We start from the raw sequence: 23,361 nt of genomic DNA on the forward strand, positions 1-23,361 counted from the left end.
ATCTCACCCCTTGAGTATACCCCAATGGTAGTTCGGTCTCTTGATCCTAAAAATGATCTATTTTGTCCTAAAAAGACGACGAAAAGATACTTGGTCCTAAAGTACTGTATCTAAATGCAATAGGTACATTATTATATTTAGCACAATATACGAGACCAGACATAGCATTTGCAGTGAATCTGTTAGCAAGATTTAGCTTTGCACCAACTCGTCGACATTGGAATGAGATCAAACATGTCTTTCATTACCTCAGTGGAACAAAAGACTTGGGATTATTTTATCCAAGAAAATCTGTTAATGATCCTAAATTAGTTGGCTATACAGTGTTGGGTACCTTTCTGATCCTCACAAAGCCCGCTCCCAGACAGGATATGTTTTCACTTATAATGTTACTGCAATATCATGGCGCTCTACAAAATAAACATTGGTTGCCACTTCCTCCAATCACTCTGAGATTCTTGTGCTTCATGAAGCTAGATGAGAATGCGTATGGGTAAGATCTGTCATCCATCATATTGAAAGTACATGCAAATTACCACGTATCTCAGATGCTCCCACAATTATAAATGGAGACAATGCGACATGTATTACCCAAGTCAGAGGAGGATATATCAAAGGAGACAAAACCAAGCATATTTCACCGAAAGTTCTTTTACACTCACGAACTCCAACAAAATCAAGAGATTGATGTCAAACAAATACGCTCCAATAATAATCTTGCAGATTTATTCACTAAGGCCTCACCTACATCAACATTTGAAAGGTAGTGTATAGCATCGGTCTGCGGCGGCTCAATAAGTTACTAAATTAATTCTACCATTATGAGGGGGAGCATTGATCAGGAGGAGCAGCGATTAGGGGGAGTTTTTAGAAAAGTTTATTGTACTGGACATATGTGCACTATACTCTTTTTTTCTTAATTAGGTTTTGTCCCACTGGGTTTTCCTGACAAGGTTTTTAATGAGGCAATATGAAGCACATCCAACTTCACATTACAGTCTCATTGTAGAGTTGTATTTCTTTACTTAGGTTTTTTTCCATAGGGTTTTTCTTGAGTAAGGTTAAATACAATTATCTGTAAGCGGTGGATGTCCAAGGGGGAGTGTTTTAAATATTGGTGGCCATCCACCGCCTTAACTTGAGGTGGTGAAAAATGGGGGGGTATGATGGCTATAAATACGCCCCCATCCCTTTCATTTGTGATTTAATCAAAACATTGAGAGGCTTTAGGCAATATCAATTAAGTCCCATAATTCTCAATTCTCTTGCTTTATTCATTCTCTCTCTTATTTGTTAATTTATTCCCTTATTTGAGTTAATTATTATACATCAAATATTTTATTGTTTCACATTTATTTTATGTCACCCAACCCTCTAATTCATAACCACCAACCCAATTGTTTAGTAAAGGTTTTAATTTGCAATTGCCAACTTATAAATGCCCTTTAGTCACTAGGGATAGCTATAGTCAAGGGATCTTGTGTTCAAGTTGCAGGAGAGGTACTTACTATATTTGTACAATTATCTTGGTCCATTGGGCTCGTAGGGTGTTCCATCACCCTGAGGATTAGGCAGGCCCCAATGTGGACTTGGATACCTCAGTTACCTAGAAAAAATAAAATAATAAACTTATAAATGCCAAAATTAGTAATATCATATGAATTGGTATACACGAGTCACAGCCGGCAAACAGGGTTATTGGGGGCTAGCAAGTTCCAAGGTTAGATGGGTTTTGTAGAGTGGAGGACGGTGGTTCAGGTGGTGGTGACATATTGAATTTTGGCTGCCGAAATCAATAGGAATTTGGCCAGAAATGTCAAAACCCAAACACATCATAGGGGTGTATTTGCTAGGTTTCAAACAAGTAGGGACTGATTCATATTTTTTAGGAGTGTGTTTGCAAGATTTTAAACTTTTTGGATCACTGAAGATCGCTGGTTTAACCGGTCGGACTGGTCATTCTAGGATCTGGTGGCCTTATTGGGTCCCTTAATGGGTCGGGTTTTAAAACAATGATTAATCACTTTATAAAATTGGCGAGTAATTTGATAATTTTAGGCTCCTTGTTGATTTTTATAAATTATCTCATTGAAAATAACACAACATGGTGACCTTATCAAATCTAATTGGTTAAGTATTTGCCTTGTAAAATAAGCAGGAAATCATATATGGTATTCCTAATTTCCCTTTCACGTATATGTAACAAAAACAAATTAGAAGGTTTATTAAGGCAAGTAACATTACCTAATTACTCAATTAAGCATAAGAGTCCAATTATTCATTTTGTTTATTTTAGAACTAATATTTTATTATTTCACATTTATTTTCTGTCATCCAATCCTTTAATTCATAACTACCAACCCAATTGTTTAGTAAAGGTTTTAATTTGCAATTGTTAACTTATAAATGCCCTTTAGTCATTGGTGTTAGCTATACCCAAGGGGTCATGTGTTCGAGTTGCAGCAGAGATACCTACTATATTTGTATAATTATCTTGGTCCATTGGGCTTATAGTTTCGTCCCCTTAAGGATTAGGTAGGCTCTAATATGGGCTTGGATACCTCAGTTACCTAAAAAAAAAAAATAAATAAATAAACTTATAAATGCCAAAATTAGTAATATCAGATGAATTGGTGTACACGAGTCACGACCAGCAAATAGGGGGCTACCAAGTTCCAAGGTTAAATGGGTTTTGTAGAGTGGAAGACGGTGGTTCAGGTGGTGGTGTCAGATTGAATTTTGGCCACCAGAATCAACAGGAATTTGGTTGGAAAAGTCAAAACCCAAACATATCGCGTGGGTGTATTTACTAGATTTTGAACTTGTAGGGACTGATTCATATGTTTTAGGGGTGTGTTTGCAAAATTTTAAACTTGTTGGATCACAAAAACCATCAGTTTAACCGGTCGGACCAGTCAACCTGAGACTTGGTAGCCTTACCGAGTCCCTTAACGGGTCATGTTTGAAAACAATGATTAATCACTTTATAAAATTGACGAGTAATTTGATAATTTTAGGCTCCTTATTGATTTTTCTAAATTATCTCATTGAAAATAACGCAAGATGGTGATCTTCTCAAATATAATTGGTCAAGTATTTGCCTTGTAAAATAAGCAGGAAATCATATATGGTATTCCTAATTTCCCTTTCATATATATATAACAAAAACAAATTAGAAGGCTTATTAAGGCAAGTAACATGACCTAATTACTCAAATAAGCGAAAGAGCCAAATTATTCATTTTAGAACTAATGTTTAATTGTTTCACATTTATTTTCTGTCACCCAACCCGTTAATTCATAACCACCAACCCAATTGTTTAGTAAAGGTTTTAGTTTGTAATTATCAACTTATAAATGCCCTTTAGTCATTGGGGTTAGCTATATCCAGGGGTTTTGTGTTCAAGTCACAGGAGAGATACCTATCATATTTGTACAATTATCTGGTCCATTGGGCTTGTAAGATGTTTCGTTGTCTTGAGGATTATGTAGGCTCTAATATGGGCTTGGATACCTTAGTTACCTAAAAAAAAAAAAAAAAAAATAATAAACTTATAAACGCCAAAATGAGTAATATCATATGAATTGGTATACACAAGTCACAGCCAGCGAACCGGGGTCTACCAAGTTCTAGGGTTAGATGGGTTTTGTAGAGTGGAGGATGGTGGTTCAGGTGGTGATGTCGGATTAAATTTTGGCCGTCAGAATCAACAAAAATTTGGTCGAAAAAGTCAAAACCCAAACAGATCATGGGTGTGTATTTACTAGATTTCAAACTTGTAGGGATTGATTATATTTTTTAGCGGCGTATTTGCAAGATTTTAAACTTTTTAGATCACCGACATATCACCGGTTTAATCGGCCAGACCTGTCAACCTGGGACTCGGTGGCCTTACCAGGTCCCTTAACTGGTAATACAATGATTAATCACTTTATAAAATTGACGAGTAATTTGATAATTTTAGGCTCCTTATTGATTTTTATAAATGATCTCATTGAAAATAATGCAACATGGTGATCTTCTCAAATCTAATTGGTCAAGTATTTGCCTTGTAAAATAAGCAGGAAATCATATATGGTATTCCTAATTTCCCTTTCACATATATGTAACAAAAACAAATTAGAAGGTTTATTAAGACAATTAACATTACCTAATTACTCAATTAAGCAAAAGAGTCAAATTATTCATTTTGTTTATTTTAGAACTAATATTTTATTGTTTCACATTTATTTTCTGTCACCCAACCGTTCAAATCATAACCACCAATCCAATTGTTTAGTAAGGGTTTTAATTTGTAATTGTCAACTTATAAATGCCAAAATTAATAATATAATATGAATTGGTATTATCTTAGCATCGCGAAAAGTGTTTGAAAATAGTGTATATATATATATATATTCCGTTGCGTGTTAAATCCATCTTCTCATCTTATTATTATTATGATTATTTTTTGTGCATTATATTATATTAATTGGACTATTCAAATATTTTAAATTTTAAAGTCTTTGTATTCAAAGAATAAATGTAATCTAAATTTTGCTCTTAAATAATCTAATTAAATAAATGTATATTTATTGCTTTAAAAAAGAAATTAAATTGGAAGCATGATTTAGTGGATCCTTCTTTGGATTTTAAGACAGGCATATAACATAAACAACAATAACAAAAACCAAATATTTAATTTCTTTTCCGAATTTAAGAATTAAAGTTGTATTTATTTTCCGTATCTAATGTAATAATACTCTTATAGGTGTACACTTTATGACTAATAAATCAAATTATATATGGTTAACATAAAATATTTTTGAAGTTACATATTTGATTTTTTTTTAATGATCATTAATTTGTTAATAAATTATTTAATATACTTATTACTTTACAAATTATAATGAAAGTTTCAATTAAATATATATGACTTTATGAGTAGTAAATATAATTATTTTGTAAAAGGATCAAATTGTTATTTTAAAATAAATTATAATTAGAGTTTAGTAAGATAAAGAGGGAAGAGATTAATTTAAGCAAAACATGAGTATTATTTTAAAACTTTATGAAAATTATCATAATTTTTATCAGTTTCTCGAAATTTAAAATTACACATTAAAAAAAAAAACATTTTATTAGAGGAAGGGCATAAGAATTGGCGTTTGACCCGTCCTATCGGGGACCCACTCCGCCACACATAGTACCCAAGCAAGGGATGAGCGTCTGATTCACCTCAATCGAGGTGGGTATTCCCCGAAACATTCTGGGATGGGGATAAGCCACCCACCCCCCCTCATCCTGCATTTATTAAAAATTTTAGATTTTTTTCCTTTATTAGATTGTATATAAAGTTAGCATCCCATGATTTAAGAATTAAGATTTTAAGTCATATATCAAAATTTATGATTGTCATTTTAAATTTATTATTGTATATTTTAATTGTGGAATAAAAGTAACTTAAGATGAAATGGTATGAGTAATATTAACTTATACTCTTAAAAGTGATAACTTAATTCATTTACTAATGTTTTATTCTTTTTATTATATTTCTTAATTCTTATTATTACTTTGTTATACATATTATTGGTTTCTTTAATTAAAAATTTATTATTATATTAAAAATTTTATTTTTATTCAATAATTTACAAAATTACAAATTATAAAGACTTGATGTATGATGTATCTGTAATTATATTAATAATTTCTTATTATTTAAACCTTGAAATTAACAAGTAATTAAATAAAATAACTGATCTATGCTTACCATCTTTGATTATGACAAAAGAGTATTATCAATCTTGCGTGTATTTTTAATTTTGATAGATAATAATTAATATAATAAAGTTTTGTAACCATTTAAAAAAAAAAATTATCAAAATCGTAGGGGAATTATCGGGGGAATATCCCCTAGTAAAATCCCCACATACAGGGTGGTGACAGGTGATCCTCCAAGGGGTCGGGGAAGGGACTTAGGAATGGGGTCCCCGGCCTCGCCCCGCACCCATCTCTACACGAAAACACTTTCTCATTAAATTTGACAAAATAATTTTAGACAAAAATGATATTTTTGTCAATTAAATGTAACGGTTCAAAGAGAAAAAAAGATATTTTAGATAACCAACATTTTTATTAAATAAAATGGTCGGTCGTTTAATAAAAGAAACCAATTATTTATTTAAAATATTCTTCTAATCTCTTACATTGTTATATTTAGTTGGCCAATGAAGATTGGCTCATAACCCAATCTTTATTGGCCAAACATGTGGTGTTAGTGCTATTTTCTTAAAACTGGGGAAGAATTTTTTTTTAAGCAACGTTATTTAGTATTTTCTCCCTTATTTAATCACCGAAATATGCATTGAGATATAATATTTAAGATCCAGATTTTCTAATATAATTAATAATAATTGAAAATAGACGACATGATTCTGCCCAGTTGTGATGATTTTGTGCTCTTGGTCTCTCAACTTCGTAAGTTGGCCAAAAATCAAGTCCTCTGTTAGAAGATACGACTGTCCTCTGCTATAAACGACCTTTACCCACCCAAGGTTTGCCTTACCAAAAAGTTTCAAAATATCACTTTTTCACTCAAAGTTTATATTTTGTTTACTATTTAGAATACACTTTCCGTTTCGACAGCCAACAAAGAGATAACTCAGTCTAAACTATTTGGAATTTTAAAGAGTGGATTCTAGTAAGTTTTTTGGTGGTGTCAACTTGGATTTTAGTGATCGGGATTGGTCAGAATTTGACTTGAAAGAGACAATTGTGCGTTACATAAATCGCTTGATTGCCAGTAATTCGTGAGATTGGAGAGAGAAAAGTTTGAGGGATTTTATTGAGTAATGATCAGAGAAGAGAATGGTGATGATATGAGGTCGTAAAGGTGTCGGAATCAATCAATAATCGATCGGAGTATAAACTTTGGGTGGGAAAGAGGTATTTTGAAAATTTTTAGGTGGGAAATCATTAAAGCAAACCGTGTGTGGGAAAAGGTCGTTAACTTTATTAAACACGCAGATATTATCGAAACTCCCAACTCAAAGTTCTGAGTAAGACTAGATTAAATAATTATCCAAACACTACTCAAACATTAATATTTAATTGACGTACTGACAAAGGAAAGAACAACATGCAGATGCGTTAAGGTTCTTTATAAGGTAACCCCAGACTGCAGACTGCTGCTTCATTACTGTCTGTCATATTTGATTGAGTGTGTACAAGAGAGAACTTTAAAACATTAGAGAGAAGTTGATATGGGAGAAGTGGTGAACGAGAGTGGTGACATGGAGAAGAGATTGGGAAGATTTGTTGAAGAGCTGAAGAAGGGGAGTCGTATAGCGGCTCCAATGGTGGCAGTCTCTGTGTTTCAGTACCTTCTGCAAGTAGGATCAGTAGTTATGGTCGGACATGTGAGCCAACTCGCTCTTTCTAGTGTTGCCATTGCCACCTCTCTCACCAATGTCACCGGTTTCAGTCTTCTCGTAAGTCTCTTTAATTTCTTTGAGTTTAAACATAGAGCTAACAGAGGAAAACTATTGAATTTTGTATTCTTCAACCAGTCAGGGATGGCTGGTGGATTGGAAACTCTATGCGGACAGGCTTATGGAGCGAAACAATATCGAAAGCTTGGAATCCATACTTACAGTGCCATCATTTCGCTCATCCTGGTTTGCTTTCCAGTCATTATCCTATGGATCTTTATGGACAGATTCTTAATTCTTATCGGCCAAGACCCTGCAATCTCACTTGAAGCCCGAAAGTACTCGATGTGGCTGATCCCAGCATTGTTTGGAAGTGCAGTCCTTAAACCTCTGACTAGATATTTGCAGACTCAGAGTTTGATTCTTCCAATGCTCACAAGTTCATTTTTCATTCTATGTTTCCATGTACCAGTATGTTGGATTCTTGTGTTTAAATTGGGATTGGGAAATCTTGGTGCAGCTTTAGCCTTCAGTTTATCCACATGGTTGAATGTGATACTGCTTGGAATTTATGCGATGTACTCTTCAGCTTGTGAGAAAACTCGTGCGACATTGTCCAAAGAAACTTTTCTTGCCATGGGACAGTTCTTTCGCTTGGCTGTACCTTCTGCTATAATGATTTGGTAAATTTTCCTTCTCTTTTCAATCTTTAAAATTGCATATTTGTTTTTTGTTCCCTTTTAACTCTTTTTCTCTCTCTATATATACTGGTGATTATTATATATAGTCTTAAATGGTGGTCAATGGAGCTGCTAACTTTATCATCTGGCCTCTTACCAAATCCGAAGCTGGAGACTTCAGTGCTTTCTATATGGTTTGCTTCTGTTTCATCACCAATTAATGCATTTAAACAATTACTTTCCCTTATTGACTCAACTCTAAATTGTTGTCATTGTTCTGATATCAGCCTTACAATCTCTACATTGCATTTCACCATACCTTATGGGTTTGGAGCTGCTGCAAGGTCTTTCTCCTAACTTAAACTTTTTTTTGTCCATATATGCCTAAATATGTACTGATCAAAACAAGGCTTCAACTAATATTAATTTTAGTACCCGGGTTTCAAACGAATTGGGAGCTGGAAATCCGCTAGTGGCTAGAATGGCTGTGTGGGCTGCACTGTTTCTCGCTTCCATAGAGGCAGTGACAATAAGCACTGTGCTCTTCAGCTGCCGCAATGTGTTGGGATATGCTTACAGCAGCGACAAGCAAGTTGTTAAATATATTGCCGTCATGACCCCTCTGATTTGTCTCTCAGTTATTACAGATAGCTTCCAAGCAGTCCTTTCTGGTTAGTTTCTTATGTTTCTTTCAATAATTGTCTTTGTTTAATCACTATGGTTTCATTTTCTTGGGAGACCTGCCATTGATTTAGAATAATTATCTTTTGTGCATTTGTATTAGTAAATGTGAACAATTTTCCTCAAAGATTAATGTGATTTCTGAAAATTTGTGTTGCATCAGGAGTTGCAAGGGGAAGTGGGTGGCAGCATATAGGAGCATACATAAATCTTGGGGCATTTTACCTGGTTGGGCTTCCTATTGCTGGAGTACTGGGTTTTGTAGCACATTTAAAAGGGAAAGGCCTTTGGATTGGAATAGTGGCTGGTTCAATTGTGCAATTAACTTTTCTATCCCTTATAACAAGTTTAACAAATTGGAAAAAACAGGTTCTTACTCAAAGCTTCTATATCTACCTTGTAGATCTTACACTAAGTTTTTACATTTTATTGCGTTTATTCATTGGTCGAACTTAACTTGAGCCATCAATGCAGGCAACTAAGGCCAGACAGCGAGTGTTTGAAGAGAGTTCTGAACAGAACGGCTGAGTCAAGCACTGTGGATTAAAAGATTGATGACAAGCTCAATTTTGAGGAATGGAAATATGTATCATATATACCTTCTTGAAATGAAATTTGTTTACAATTTGAGCTGTCTATGTTGAAGACTTTTGTTCTGAAATCAACTTTGTAAGTAATATTTAATAAAAAAGAATAAAGTGACAAAAAAAGAGTAGATCCAAATCATTTAATTAATGGCAGCCTTTTTTTTTTTTTTTTTTTTTTATCTAGCATATGTCATTATTGATGTACTTTGGAACTGTCGGGTGGTGTTATTCGAAAAGGGTTTGAGTGGTCTTTATGTTAAAAGAGTAATTGACGATTTTCCATGATTTTTCAAGTTGGGTCTCTTTATAAGAAAAGAGTAAGATGAAGATCTAATATGATTTTTTGAATCTGAATCTTTATGATATTTAGTAGTAGTGATTACTAGAGTTTTTATCTATTCGATAGTTTCAAAGTCCCACGGGATTGGTTTTATCATTGCATTGGATTTGGCTAAGGTCTTGAGAGATTAGTTGGGGTGTGTACAAACTGATCTGAACACTCTCAGTTATATATAAAAAAAGCATTAGATTCTGCTAGAATCTTGAGAGATTAGTTAAGATACGTGCAAGCTGACCCGAACACTTCCAATAAAAAGGAAAAAAAAAAGGATTTGCTCTAAACGTTCTAAAATGTTGTAATCTAAAAATCTAACAACATTGTCACATTTTAACTTTAGTCTAAAAATATTGTCACTGGCATATGATAAATGAGTTTTTCTTCCCGTGAAATAACTTAATATAAATGAATTCCGTGTTTTCAATATTATTGTGAAGTTTATAATAATCAAAACTCTTGTAAAACATTAAAAATAATGAATGCGTTTTTATATCATGCGACCTCCCAAGACTCTTAAACTCATGATGCTGTCCATGATCAAGAGTCGCCGGCGCACAATAGAGTTGATTTAGTATCCAAAGACTGAAGAGCCAATAATTGAAGGCACATATCCTGGTTTTTTCTGCACTGGAATATCCCCTTTCCGGTCAACTTTTACTTCTCTTTACAATGTTCAAACAAAACTGTTTACTTTTACAAAACGCCATGCCACTTGATTATTATTCCAACTGGCCCCAATAAGTAATTTAACTTTCTTTTGAGATGGAAACATATCTTTTTTGTTGAACGCTTCAATCATTAATGAAGAAGAAAACAACTTTGTGAGGAAGTAACCAATAAATAGAGATAAGCAGCTAATGGAAGAGGAATTAGAATTACTGTTGCTGAAGAGGCCGGAAGAGAAGATATGGAAGGGTGTTACAAGGGGCGTCTTTCTAGCAGAGCTGAAGAAGTTGAGTTACTTGGCGGCTCCCATGGTGGCTGTGACTGTTTCACAGTATCTTATGCAGGTTGTGTCGATGATGATGGTGGGACATCTTGGGGAACTCTCACTCTCAAGTGTAGCCATCGCCTCTTCTTTCACCAATGTCACTGGCTTCATTCCACTAGTTAAGTTTAATTTCTTTCTACTTCTTCCATTTTCATTCAGTTCTTGAATCATAATCCGGTAGTTCAAAAGCCTTTCTACTTCTGTTGCGTTTTTCTTTCTATTAAAGTTTGATTCTGATATATATATATGTAATTCAATTCTTTCATGTTCTTATAACTCATTGCTGGGATAACAAATGAAAAGATGTAATAACTGGTTCAAGATGAATTGATTCAAGATTTGGCTTTAAGATTCAATAACTTGTTCGAGTCAATAAATTTGGCGGACTGTGAGCCAATTAGTCAAATTCAGTATTATTTATTATTGTTTGATTGGAATCGGGAAGTGTTATGCATGAATATTGCATATTTCTGATGAGAATATATGCTTTAGAGGCTTATTCTAATCCCCTGCTTTTTGTCTTTTCCAATTCTTAATGAGTATCCCGACAAGATTGCAATGAGACTCTTGTCTTACCTTGACTTTGTTAAATCATTGGTGAGACTGCAACTACCTTTAACTCTTCAAGTTATTGAAAAACGACGTTGTGCCTTACTGCAGAACATTATCTTCTAAGTTTTTGTCAACAAGTTCAATTGAAAATCTTGATTTACCCGTAACCAAATTCCACTTTGTACAGGCTAGTTTGCTAGTGTGAGAGAACTAGATTTCAGTAAGACCAATATCCATTAATTGGACAGGTAAAAAATTGGTTTAGGTGGTGAATTTTGAGTTACTTCTATGGTAAGATGGTTAGGAATGAATTTTGCTAACCCAAAGTATACTGAATATGTATAACTGTGTTCTGGTAGAGCTTAAAACATGTATTTTTCAAACTAGCATCTGGGTTTACTCTGTTCATTGACTATCATTACCAAGACAAATGACTAGATGGGATATGTGGATTGACTGGCAATTAATAACTTCAAAAATATGTTTTTGGAGATTCTGAATTGGGTTCAAATTTATTTAGTCCATATTATTGACAATAACTTTTTTCTTTGAGCAGTTTGGATTGGCCTGTGCATTGGAAACTCTATGTGGACAAGCTTATGGGGCAGAGCAATATCATAAGCTTGGAACCTACACTTACTCATCAATAATTATTCTCATTCCAGTTTGTCTTCCAATATCTCTTATTTGGATATTCATGGACAAAATATTAGTAATGGTAGGCCAAGACCCTCAAGTTTCAGCTGAGGCTTGCAAATACTCCATTTGGCTCATACCTGCACTACTCGGATTTTCTATTCTTCGATCATTAGTGCACTACCTACAGTCTCAGAGTTTGATTCTCCCAATGCTCTTAAGCTCATGTGCAGCTCTATGTGCCCACATACTCCTTTCTTGGACTCTAGTGTATAAGTTTGATTTGGGAAGTATAGGAGCAGCTTTATCCATGGGTCTATCTTATTGGTCGAATGTGATCATCCTTGGACTTTACATGCGATACTCTTCAGCATGTGAGAAAACCCGCTCTCTCTTCTTGAATGACATTTTCTCTAGCATCAAGGAGTTCCTCCGTTTTGCACTCCCTTCTCTCATAATGTTTTGGTAATCACCACATTTCACTTTGCAACATATAAATGAAGTTGCTTCTCTTAATTTTCATTCCCAATTGGTTATAACGTGCTCCTTTGATGCCTGTGTTCAGTCTTGAATGGTGGTCATTTGAGATTCTCATCTTGCTGTCCGGACTATTACCGAATTCAAAACTTGAAACATCAGTTTTTTCTATATGGTATGCTTCTATAATTGTGATAATGCGTTTGTTGATTTAGGGAGTTTTAATAGAAATGTACTTGATTAAATATATATCTTTAATCTTCATGTGCAGCCTTACTACTACATCATTACACTACTTTGTACCATATGGAATTGGTGCTGCTGCAAGGTTTGATCGATATCTTGTTCATGAAATATGTCTATCTCCTACATATTCCTGATTGTTACATATGCATCCATAATTTGTAGCACTCGGGTGTCGAATGAACTAGGAGCTGGGAATCCACAGACAGCTCGATTGGCTGTCAGTGCTGTAATGGTTCTTGCAGTCACTGAAGCAGTCATAGTGGGCACAACTCTCTTCTGCTGCCGCAACATTTTGGGATATGCCTATAGCAATGAGAAGGGAGTTGTGAATTATGTTGCAGAGTTAGTTCCCCTGCTTAGTGCTGCAGTTATATTGGACAGCATACAAGCAGTACTTTCAGGTGAGTTTTCTGTCATTCCATCACTGTAAACATTTACTCATGAATGCCTTCTGGCGTCAGGCTTAGAAACATACTTGTAATAAAATTTTCTTCTTTGAATCAGGGGTAGCTAGAGGAAGCGGCTGGCAGCACATTGGGGCCTATGTCAATCTTGGGGCATATTATCTTGTTGGAATTCCCACAGCTGTCGTTCTGTGTTTCATTCTGCATCTTAGAGGGAAAGGTCTTTGGGTTGGAATAATGACAGGTTCAGCAGTACAAACAATTTCTCTTGGCCTGATAACCTCTTTTACAAATTGGCAAAAGCAGGTTCCAAGTTCATTGCAACATTTTCTTCCTGAAGTGTTTGTTTTTCTTTTTCACCCTTCATGCTCCATTTGCTTGTTGGAAATGAAGAATTGCTGTTTCTGTTACATATCCACCGTTTCCTGAACAGTAAATGGAGTTTTTTTAGTTGCTTGACTATATATCATCTTTTAATATGTTGGCTGATTTGAATTTTGTATGTGGATATTTCACAGGCAACCATGGCTAGACAGAGAATATTTGAGGAAACTTTTTCAGCTTAAAACAGATTGGTTTGACGCAAAATTTAAGGTCATTGCACAATTCATTTTGCTCTCTTCATATCAGAATCTTTGGAGGAAAGCTATCGGTTATACTCTGGCAATTTCTACGACAAGGTCTCATTGTTACTTTGTAATAGATTTTGATTTAACTAAAATGCAGAACTATACCTCTCCCTTTGTGATTGGATGACAAACCCTTTAATCACTAAAGTTAGCTGTACCTAGGGGATTCTATGTTCGAGTCGCATGAGAAGTATCTACCAGATTTGTGCTGTAGTATACCTCAGATACCTAAAAAAAATAAAATGCAGAACCATTGAAAGCTTTGAATTAATTTTTTCGGTTGTCAGTTAGTTAGGCAGGTGATTGGAATATTGTCTTAATGCCATGCAATTTTGCTCAACATCCAAAAAAGAATTGGATTACTCAGGTATGCTCTATCCTAACGTTATTTCTTGGTCTTTTAATGGCTTTAACAAATGGCAAAAGTAGGCTTTTGGTCCAATAATTTTTATAAAGTTTTAAGATTTCTTCATGTAAAATTACTCCAAAAGTTATTTTGTTACCTTAGGCCTCAATTATTTGTTAAATATTAGTCTCTCTTATTTATTATACATTACACTTTGATCTTCAAACATAGTTTTCTCATTTCTGCTTCTAGTCGTTGATAAAAGTGATGGCAGAGGATGACTACTTTTCCAGCTTCTTCTATTATGCCTCTTGTAAAGCAATTGCAGGTTGGGCCACAAAATAATCAGTGTTAACAGTTGAAATGGTTATAACTTATAAGTTGAATTTGTCACATATCATTGAATTGATGAGATATTATAAGGCATATGTGCGGATTTGGATAGCTTTCGAGAGTAAGTTTTACCCAAATTCATTAATCATTATATCAAAGCCTCGCGCTTGTCACACATCACTAAGTTTTGGGTTGATGTATTTTGGCCCTTGCTGAAGAAAAGAGGAGAAGCCATCTAGAGATGATCAACTGACTCAACCATCCAAACAAAGTTGACTTGTTCTGTGTATTGCTCCTATAACACAGCCTGAGTCCTATGACATGGCACCTAGCTGAATCAGCCATCCAAATAGAGTTGATGTGACCTGTTTTATCATTTGACTCAGCCATAGTTGACTGCAGCTCATACAAGAGGACAATTCTATTATTGGCATATCATATACTGTTGGAGATTTAGCTTGGTCTACAAGAAACGTTCTTGCGCTTGTAGCCATTAGATTATGTCTTAGGATTATAGCCATAGGTTTGTATATATTTGCCGCATCTTAATAGTTAAGAGTGTTTATTTTGCTCTCATTTTCTCTGTTGTTCTTCGGTATTTAGCATTTTTTATCTGGTAATCCTTTGCTTCTGAAACTTGAATCAGGAGATAAAATTCTCACAACCCTCTCTATCCTAGAGATGGGAAATGAGTTCTATCCAAACCTTCTCTCCGGACCCTCTCTATCCTAGAGAAGGGAAGTATGTTCTGTTGACGGAAGTCTTAACTGCATGAAGTCGCCTGGCTCAATAACTACGAAAGCAAATCCAAATGTATCTTTTATACAATTGTACATTAATAATGGATGCAATGAACCACAAATGATCTCTTCTACACGGGACACACCACCAATTATTAGGCACAAGGATACAATGAAGAGTATTCATTTTTCTATTAACATCAGTTTTGGCTACATGAAAAGTCACCCGATCTGAGAGCGAAGCCAAATATGTCTCTACATTAATAATGGAAGCATTGCAATAACTGTGATGGCCATGAAAAAATAGACAGATAAGAAACAAATGGAAGAGGAATTACAATTGAGAACAGATGGAACGTTGTAACATGGAGTGGCTTTGTACAAGAGGGGAAGAAGTTGAGTTATTTGGCGGCACCAATAGTGGCTGCGACTGTTTCATTATGCAGGTTGTGTCAATGACGATGGCAGGACACCTTGGACAACTCTCACTCTCAAGTGTGGCCACCGCCACTTCTTTCACTAAAGTCACGGCCTTCATTCCACTAGTAAACTTTTCTTTCTACCTCCTGCATTTTCATTCACTTCGTGCACTTTATCAAAATCCCTTCTGTTATCTGGAGTTAGTCGTTAATAACAAATGTGTTGTTTGAGTTTCTTAATTAAACAGTACATTTAAATTACTGTTGGGCAGTTAGGATTGGCCCCTGCATTAGAAACTCTGTTTGGACAAGCTAACGGAGCAGAGCAATATCATAAGCTTCGAACCTATACTTATCAATAATTATTCTGATACCAATTTGTCTCCCAATATATCTGTTATTTGGATATTCATGGACAAAATACTAGTAGTGGTAGGCCGACAGAGAAAATGAGAGCAAAATGAACAATATATGATAATTTGTGATTGTCACTATGCGCTTTATTAAACTAATGTGCATATGGAATTAGTGCTGCCGCAAGGTTAATATATCTGTTATTTGTGTCATATGGAATTAGTGTGGCAAATACTGAAGAACAACAGAGAAAATGGAAGAGGAATTACCATTGCATAAGAGGCGTGAAGAAAAGATATGGAATGGTGTAACAAGGGCTGACTTTCTAGAAGAACTGAAGAAGTTGAGTTACTTGGCGGCTCCAATGATGGCTGTGACTGTTTCACAGTATCCTATGCAGGTTGTATCGATGATGATGGTGGGACATCTTGGAGAACTCTCGCTCTCAAGTGTAGCCATCGCCTCTTCTTTCACCAATGTCACTGGCTTCATTCTACTAGTTAATTTCTTTCTACTTAACTCCAAGGAGTTGACCTAACAATTAAAGAAATTTGCTCCCTTAATTCAGTTTTTGAGTTCAAACCTTGAGGTTATCTAACATATTATGACTTACTTAGTTTTTTGGGCTTGTAGGGTTTTAAAGTTGAGATATGCATAAGCTGGTTTGGACACCTGTTTACCAACAAAAAAGAAATATATATTTCTGCTTCTTCCATTTTCTATCCGTTCAAAAGCCTTTCTGCTTCTGTTATGTTTTTCCTTGCTGTTAAATTTTGATTCTGATATATTAATGTAACTCAATCAACATTTTTGTACTTAGGCTTATGCTTCAATTCTTTCATGTTCTTATAACTCATTGTTGCAGGGACAACAATTGAAAAATCTAATAACTTGCCCAAGATGAATTGATTCTAGATCTGGCTTTTAGATCCACTAACTTGTTCGAGTCAATAAATTAGTGAAATTCAGCATTATTTATTATTTATTAATTGGAATCAGGAACCCATATGATAAATGTTCCATATTTGTGATGAGAATATATGCTTTAAGAGGCTTATTCTAATCCCCCACTTTATTGTCTTTTCCTATTCTTAATGAGTATCCTGACAAGATATTGCAATGAGACTCTTTTGTCTTGACTGTTGGTGAAAGTGCCCAAACAATTAAAATTGACCTTGCTAAATCATTGGTGAGAATTGAGATTGTAACTATCCTGTACTCTTCAAGTTATTGGAAAACTGGATTGGGCTTTACTAGGCAATATTATCTTCCAAGTTTTTGTCAAGAATTTCAATTAAAAATATTAATTTATAAACTAATTCCATTGGCTAGTTTGCTAGTGTGAAAGAACTGGATTTCAGTAAGACCAATATCCATTAGTTGGACTTGTAAAAAATTGGTTTAGGTGCTAAATTTTAGTTACTTCTGTAATAAGATGGCATGGCATGAGTTTGGCTTAACCCAGACCAATGTCCAAGGTATGCTTTGAGCGAATAGATAGATATACACAAATCATAAACAATAAACAAAAAGAAGAAATATACACGATTTTACCTTGATTTATCTAATTAATATGCTATATTCAACAGAGTCAATATTAATAAAATACTATTCCATCTCTCTCGTTTATAATGAATGAATTTGTCATACTGTTTGCTATCACTCATTACAAGATAAAAGTATGTTTATATACTAGATTTAAAAACTAAAACCTAGTATTATTGACCGGGCAGTGAAACCCCCGAATGTGTCTGCGTGACCCATTAATGCTGAAGTGGTAGACAACTCCAACATGCTTGAATATGTATAATTGAGTCTGGTTGAGCTTGAAATATGTATTATTCTAACTAGTATATGAGTTTACTCCATTCTTGGACTATCCTAGCATTATTAGCACTGAATAATTTGGGGGAAATTGCACAAACTTCTCCAAATTATGTCCATTAAATGAAATAAATTAGCCTGCAAAATGAGTCTATCATTATCAAGACAAATGACTAGATGGAAAATTTGGATTGATCTGTAGTTTATAAATTATAAATATGTGTGTGTTTTTGGAGATTCTGAATTGGGTTCAAATTTTATTCAGTCTATTGACAGTAACTTCATACTTTTGAGCAGTTTGGATTGGCCTGTGCATTGGAAACTGTGTGGACAAGCTTACGGAGAAGAGCAATATGCAAATATCATTAGCTTGGAACCTATACTTATAAATAATTATTCTCATTCCAGTTTGTCTCCCAATATCTGTTATTTGGATATTCATGGACAAAATATTAGGACTGGTAGTTTCAGCTAAGGCCTGCAAATACTCCATTACCTGCACTACTTGCATTTGCTATTATTCGATCACTAGTTCAGCCGACCCATGTAAATTTTAGGCATATTATCTTGTAGGAAATCCTGCAGCTGCTCTACTTTGTTTCGCAATGCATCTTAGAGGTAAGGCCTTTGGACTGGGATAATGACTGGCTCAGCTGTACAAGCAATTTTGCTTGCCATGATAACCTCTTTAAAAAATTGGCAAAAACAGGTTCCAAGTCCATTAATTGAAACATTTTCTGCATCAAGAGTTTATTCTTTTCACCCTTGGTCCTCCATTTGCTTGCTGGGATTGCTTTTTGTAAGAAAATAAATTTTCGTTTTGCTCTATATCCACCATTTCCTAGAAAGCAACTCGATGTTAAAAATCCTTTTAACATGTTGGTTGATTTGAATTTGCATGTGGATTTTTCACAAGCAACCATGGGTAGGGAGAAAATATTTGAGGAAACGATTTCTGCTGAAAACAGATTTGTTTGATGTAGAATTAAGGGTCACTGTACCAATTAATTTAGTTCATTTCCTCATATCAGAATCTTTGGAGTAAAGAATCAGGCTTCAGTTTCGTTTCTGGCTTGACCAATTAATAGACATTGTAACAATTGAACTATTTTAAATTTTGATATAGACATATAGTCCTGTGTAAGTTTAAAGAAGAATAAAAACAATACCATGGTAGTGGAAGCTTAACTACTGGATTACCTTCCTAAAATTAAAATAATGGTGGCAATCCGATATAGTTTATAATGTGTTTAAAGCCAAGCCTAAATCCAAAATGTCTGCCCTTATCTAATTTTTTAAACATTCACATATTCACATAGACTGCATGAAAACACAATGCATGTGCGAGTTTATGAGATCCAACTCCGAGCACATATTTTATAGTTAAGTTATCATTAACAGAAAACAATGAATAGAATAAGTTTGTTAGCTGAGAACACATAGGCAGTGATAAAAAGGCAAATGGGAGAGGAAAAATTGCCTAAGAGGGAAGACAAGATATGGAAGGTTGTAACAAGGGCTGCCTTTCTGGAAGAGCTAAAGAAGTTGAGTTTCTTGGCAGCACCTATGGTGGCTGTCACTGTTTCACAGTACCTTATGCAAGTTGTATCTATGATAATGGTGGGACATCTTGGACAACTCTCAATCTCAAGTCTCTCCATCGCCACCTCTTTCACCAACGTCACTGGCTTCAGTCCACTGGTATATTGTTTCTCAATTTCTCCTGCATTTGCTTTATTCAGTTTATAATTGCATGCAAAATGAATCTATCTTGATGTTGTTGCAAAGAAAAATGACAGGATGTGATTCTTGTATTTATAGAGTGCATGAGTTATATTTGAGTTTTCAAGTCAGCAGGTTAATTAATTCAAACTTGTCAAGTCTATGATTGATATTATCTTTTAACTATCGACCAGTTTGGATTGGCCTGTGCATTGGAGACTCTCTGTGGACAAGCTTACGGAGCAAAGCAATATCATAAGCTTGGAACCTACACTTACTCATCCATAATTATTCTCATTCCAATTTGTTTCCCAATATCTGTTATTTGGATATTCATGGACAAAATATTAGTACTGGTAGGCCAAGACCCTCAAGTTTCAGTTGAGGCCTGCAAATACTCCATTTGTCTCATACCTGCACTACTCGGATTTGCCGTTCTTCGTTCACTAATTCACTACCTCCAGTCTCAGAGTTTGATTCTCCCAATGTTCTTGAGCTCATGTGCAACTCTGTGTGCCCATATCCCCCTTTGTTGGACTCTAGTATATAAGGTGGACTTGGGAAATAGAGGAGCAGCGTTATCCCTGTGTCTATCTTATTGGTTGAATGTGATCATCCTTGGACTTTACATTAGATACTCTTCATCATGTGAGAAAACCCGCACTTTCATCTTGAGTGACATTTTCTCTAGCATTAAGGAGTTTCTTCGTTTCGCACTTCCTTCTGTTGTAATGATATGGTAATTACTAGATTTCACTGTACAACAAGAAAATGTGCTAGTTTAATTCTGTTAGAATTTCTTTTCTTAATTGTTTATAATGCGTTCATTTCATGTGAATAACTAGTCTTGAATGGTGGTCATTTGAGATTGTCATCTTGCTCTCCGGACTTTTACCAAATTCAAAACTTGAAACTTCGGTGCTTTCTATATGGTATGCTTAATTCCAGAACTGTTATTTTAGGTTTGTTGACTCAGGGAGTTCAAATAGAATTTTATTGAGACCTTTAATCTTTAATATGCAGCCTTATTACTACATCCTTACACTACGTTATACCATGTGGATTTGGTGCTGCTGCAAGGTTTGATCTATATCTTTTCTCAGACGCATGTGTATAGGTGTGGACATAATGTTTGATTATAACTATGTGCTTAAACATATGCATCCACCATTTCTAGCACTCGGGTTTCAAATGAACTAGGAGCTGGGAATCCAGGGGCAGCTCGATTGGCTGTCTATGTTGTAATGATTCTTGCCGTCAGTGAGGCAGTCATAGTGAGCATAACTCTCTTCTTCTGCCGCTATGTTTTGGGATATGCATACACCAATGACAAGGAAGTTGTTGATTATGTCATAGAATTAGCTCCCCTGCTTTGTCTCTCTGTTATCATGGATAGCATGCAAGCTGTACTCTCTGGTAGGTTTCCAGTCATTCTACAAAAAGTAAATACATATTTACCTACTTATCATTGTCTTTCTGGGTCTTGTTTACAGAAAGACCAATAATACAAGTTTATTTTTGGAATCAGAGGTAGCTAGAGGAAGTGGGTGGCAGCGCATAGGAGCTTATGTCAATCTTGGGGCTTATTATCTTGTTGGAATTCCAGTAGCTGCTGTGTTGTGTTTCGCTCTGCATCTTAGAGGGAAAGGCCTTTGGATTGGAATAGTGACAGGCTCAGCTGTTCAAGCGATGTTGCTTGCCCTCGTAACATCTTTCACAAATTGGCAAAAACAGGTTCCAATTCCATTGCAACCTTTTGTTCCTGAAGTGTTTGCTTCTTTCAATCCTTCATGTCCCATTTTCTTGCTTGCAATGTGGGACTGCTTTTGCAAGAAAATAAAATTCTATCATGTTATCTTACCATATCCTGGAAATCAAATAGAGTTTCATTCGATACTTTTGACAAAAGAAACAATGTTGGCTGATTTTAATTTCCATGTGGACATTCCTCAGGCAATCATGGCAAGGGAGAGAATATTTTTATTCTAATCCCCCACTTTATTGTCTTTTCCTATTCTTAATGAGTATCCTGACAAGATATTGCAATGAGACTCTTTTGTCTTGACTGTTGGTGAAAGTGCCCAAACAATTAAAATTGACCTTGCTAAATCATTGGTGAGAATTGAGATTGTAACTACTAACTATCCTTTACTCTTCAAGTTATTGGAAAACTAGATTGGGCTTTACTAGGCAATATTATCTTCCAAGTTTTTGTCAAGAATTTCAATTAAAAATATTAATTTATAAACTAATTCCATTGGCTAGTTTGCTAGTGTGAAAGAACTGGATTTCAGTAAGACCAATATCCATTAGTTGGACTTGTAAAAAATTGGTTTAGGTGCTAAATTTTAGTTACTTCTGTAATAAGATGGCATGGCATGAGTTTGGCTTAACCCAGACCAATGTCCAAGGTATGCTTTGAGCGAATAGATAGATATACACAAATCATAAACAATAAACAAAAAGAAGAAATATACACGATTTTACCTTGATTTATCTAATTAATATGCTATATTCAACAGAGTCAATATTAATAAAATACTATTCCATCTCTCTCGTTTATAATGAATGAATTTGTCATACTGTTTGCTATCACTCATTACAAGATAAAAGTATGTTTATATACTAGATTTAAAAACTAAAACCTAGTATTATTGACCGGGCAGTGAAACCCCCGAATGTGTCTGCGTGACCCATTAATGCTGAAGTGGTAGACAACTCCAACATGCTTGAATATGTATAATTGAGTCTGGTTGAGCTTGAAATATGTATTATTCTAACTAGTATATGAGTTTACTCCATTCTTGGACTATCCTAGCATTATTAGCACTGAATAATTTGGGGGAAATTGCACAAACTTCTCCAAATTATGTCCATTAAATGAAATAAATTAGCCTGCAAAATGAGTCTATCATTATCAAGACAAATGACTAGATGGAAAATTTGGATTGATCTGTAGTTTATAAATTATAAATATGTGTGTGTTTTTGGAGATTCTGAATTGGGTTCAAATTTTATTCAGTCTATTGACAGTAACTTCATACTTTTGAGCAGTTTGGATTGGCCTGTGCATTGGAAACTGTGTGGACAAGCTTACGGAGAAGAGCAATATGCAAATATCATTAGCTTGGAACCTATACTTATAAATAATTATTCTCATTCCAGTTTGTCTCCCAATATCTGTTATTTGGATATTCATGGACAAAATATTAGGACTGGTAGTTTCAGCTAAGGCCTGCAAATACTCCATTACCTGCACTACTTGCATTTGCTATTATTCGATCACTAGTTCAGCCGACCCATGTAAATTTTAGGCATATTATCTTGTAGGAAATCCTGCAGCTGCTCTACTTTGTTTCGCAATGCATCTTAGAGGTAAGGCCTTTGGACTGGGATAATGACTGGCTCAGCTGTACAAGCAATTTTGCTTGCCATGATAACCTCTTTAAAAAATTGGCAAAAACAGGTTCCAAGTCCATTAATTGAAACATTTTCTGCATCAAGAGTTTATTCTTTTCACCCTTGGTCCTCCATTTGCTTGCTGGGATTGCTTTTTGTAAGAAAATAAATTTTCGTTTTGCTCTATATCCACCATTTCCTAGAAAGCAACTCGATGTTAAAAATCCTTTTAACATGTTGGTTGATTTGAATTTGCATGTGGATTTTTCACAAGCAACCATGGGTAGGGAGAAAATATTTGAGGAAACGATTTCTGCTGAAAACAGATTTGTTTGATGTAGAATTAAGGGTCACTGTACCAATTAATTTAGTTCATTTCCTCATATCAGAATCTTTGGAGTAAAGAATCAGGCTTCAGTTTCGTTTCTGGCTTGACCAATTAATAGACATTGTAACAATTGAACTATTTTAAATTTTGATATAGACATATATTCCTGTGTAAGTTTAAAGAAGAATAAAAACAATACCATGGTAGTGGAAGCTTAACTACTGGATTACCTTCCTAAAATTAAAATAATGGTGGCAATCCGATATA

At 34.8% G+C, this 23,361-nt stretch overlaps 3 protein-coding genes across 3 annotated transcripts; all 3 read left to right on the forward strand.

The window, feature by feature from the left end:
• The first annotated feature begins 7,271 nt into the window (after positions 1 to 7,271).
• On the forward strand, positions 7,272 to 9,327 carry LOC116111233 (protein DETOXIFICATION 14-like). Its single transcript, XM_031397431.1, has 7 exons — positions 7,272 to 7,469; positions 7,548 to 8,092; positions 8,197 to 8,283; positions 8,377 to 8,433; positions 8,522 to 8,760; positions 8,934 to 9,139; positions 9,245 to 9,327. Exons 1-7 carry the CDS (start codon positions 7,272 to 7,274, stop codon positions 9,296 to 9,298), a joined length of 1,386 nt encoding a protein of 461 aa, XP_031253291.1. The 3' UTR covers positions 9,299 to 9,327.
• A 1,105-nt stretch (positions 9,328 to 10,432) lies between these two features.
• On the forward strand, positions 10,433 to 13,900 carry LOC116111222 (protein DETOXIFICATION 14-like). Its single transcript, XM_031397422.1, has 7 exons — positions 10,433 to 10,803; positions 11,794 to 12,338; positions 12,439 to 12,525; positions 12,622 to 12,678; positions 12,759 to 12,997; positions 13,101 to 13,306; positions 13,519 to 13,900. The coding sequence occupies exons 1-7, from the start codon at positions 10,552 to 10,554 to the stop codon at positions 13,564 to 13,566; spliced, it is 1,434 nt and encodes a 477-aa protein (XP_031253282.1). The 5' UTR covers positions 10,433 to 10,551; the 3' UTR covers positions 13,567 to 13,900.
• A 5,206-nt stretch (positions 13,901 to 19,106) lies between these two features.
• LOC116111203 (protein DETOXIFICATION 14-like) lies at positions 19,107 to 21,356 on the forward strand. Its single transcript, XM_031397398.1, has 6 exons — positions 19,107 to 19,346; positions 19,562 to 20,106; positions 20,213 to 20,299; positions 20,391 to 20,447; positions 20,545 to 20,783; positions 20,896 to 21,356. Exons 1-6 carry the CDS (start codon positions 19,107 to 19,109, stop codon positions 21,354 to 21,356), a joined length of 1,629 nt encoding a protein of 542 aa, XP_031253258.1.
• Positions 21,357 to 23,361: the final 2,005 nt, after the last annotated feature.

The sequence above is a fragment of the Pistacia vera genome, unplaced genomic scaffold, assembly GCF_008641045.1.
Source record: "Pistacia vera cultivar Batoury unplaced genomic scaffold, PisVer_v2 Contig63, whole genome shotgun sequence".
NCBI lineage: Eukaryota > Viridiplantae > Streptophyta > Magnoliopsida > Sapindales > Anacardiaceae > Pistacia > Pistacia vera.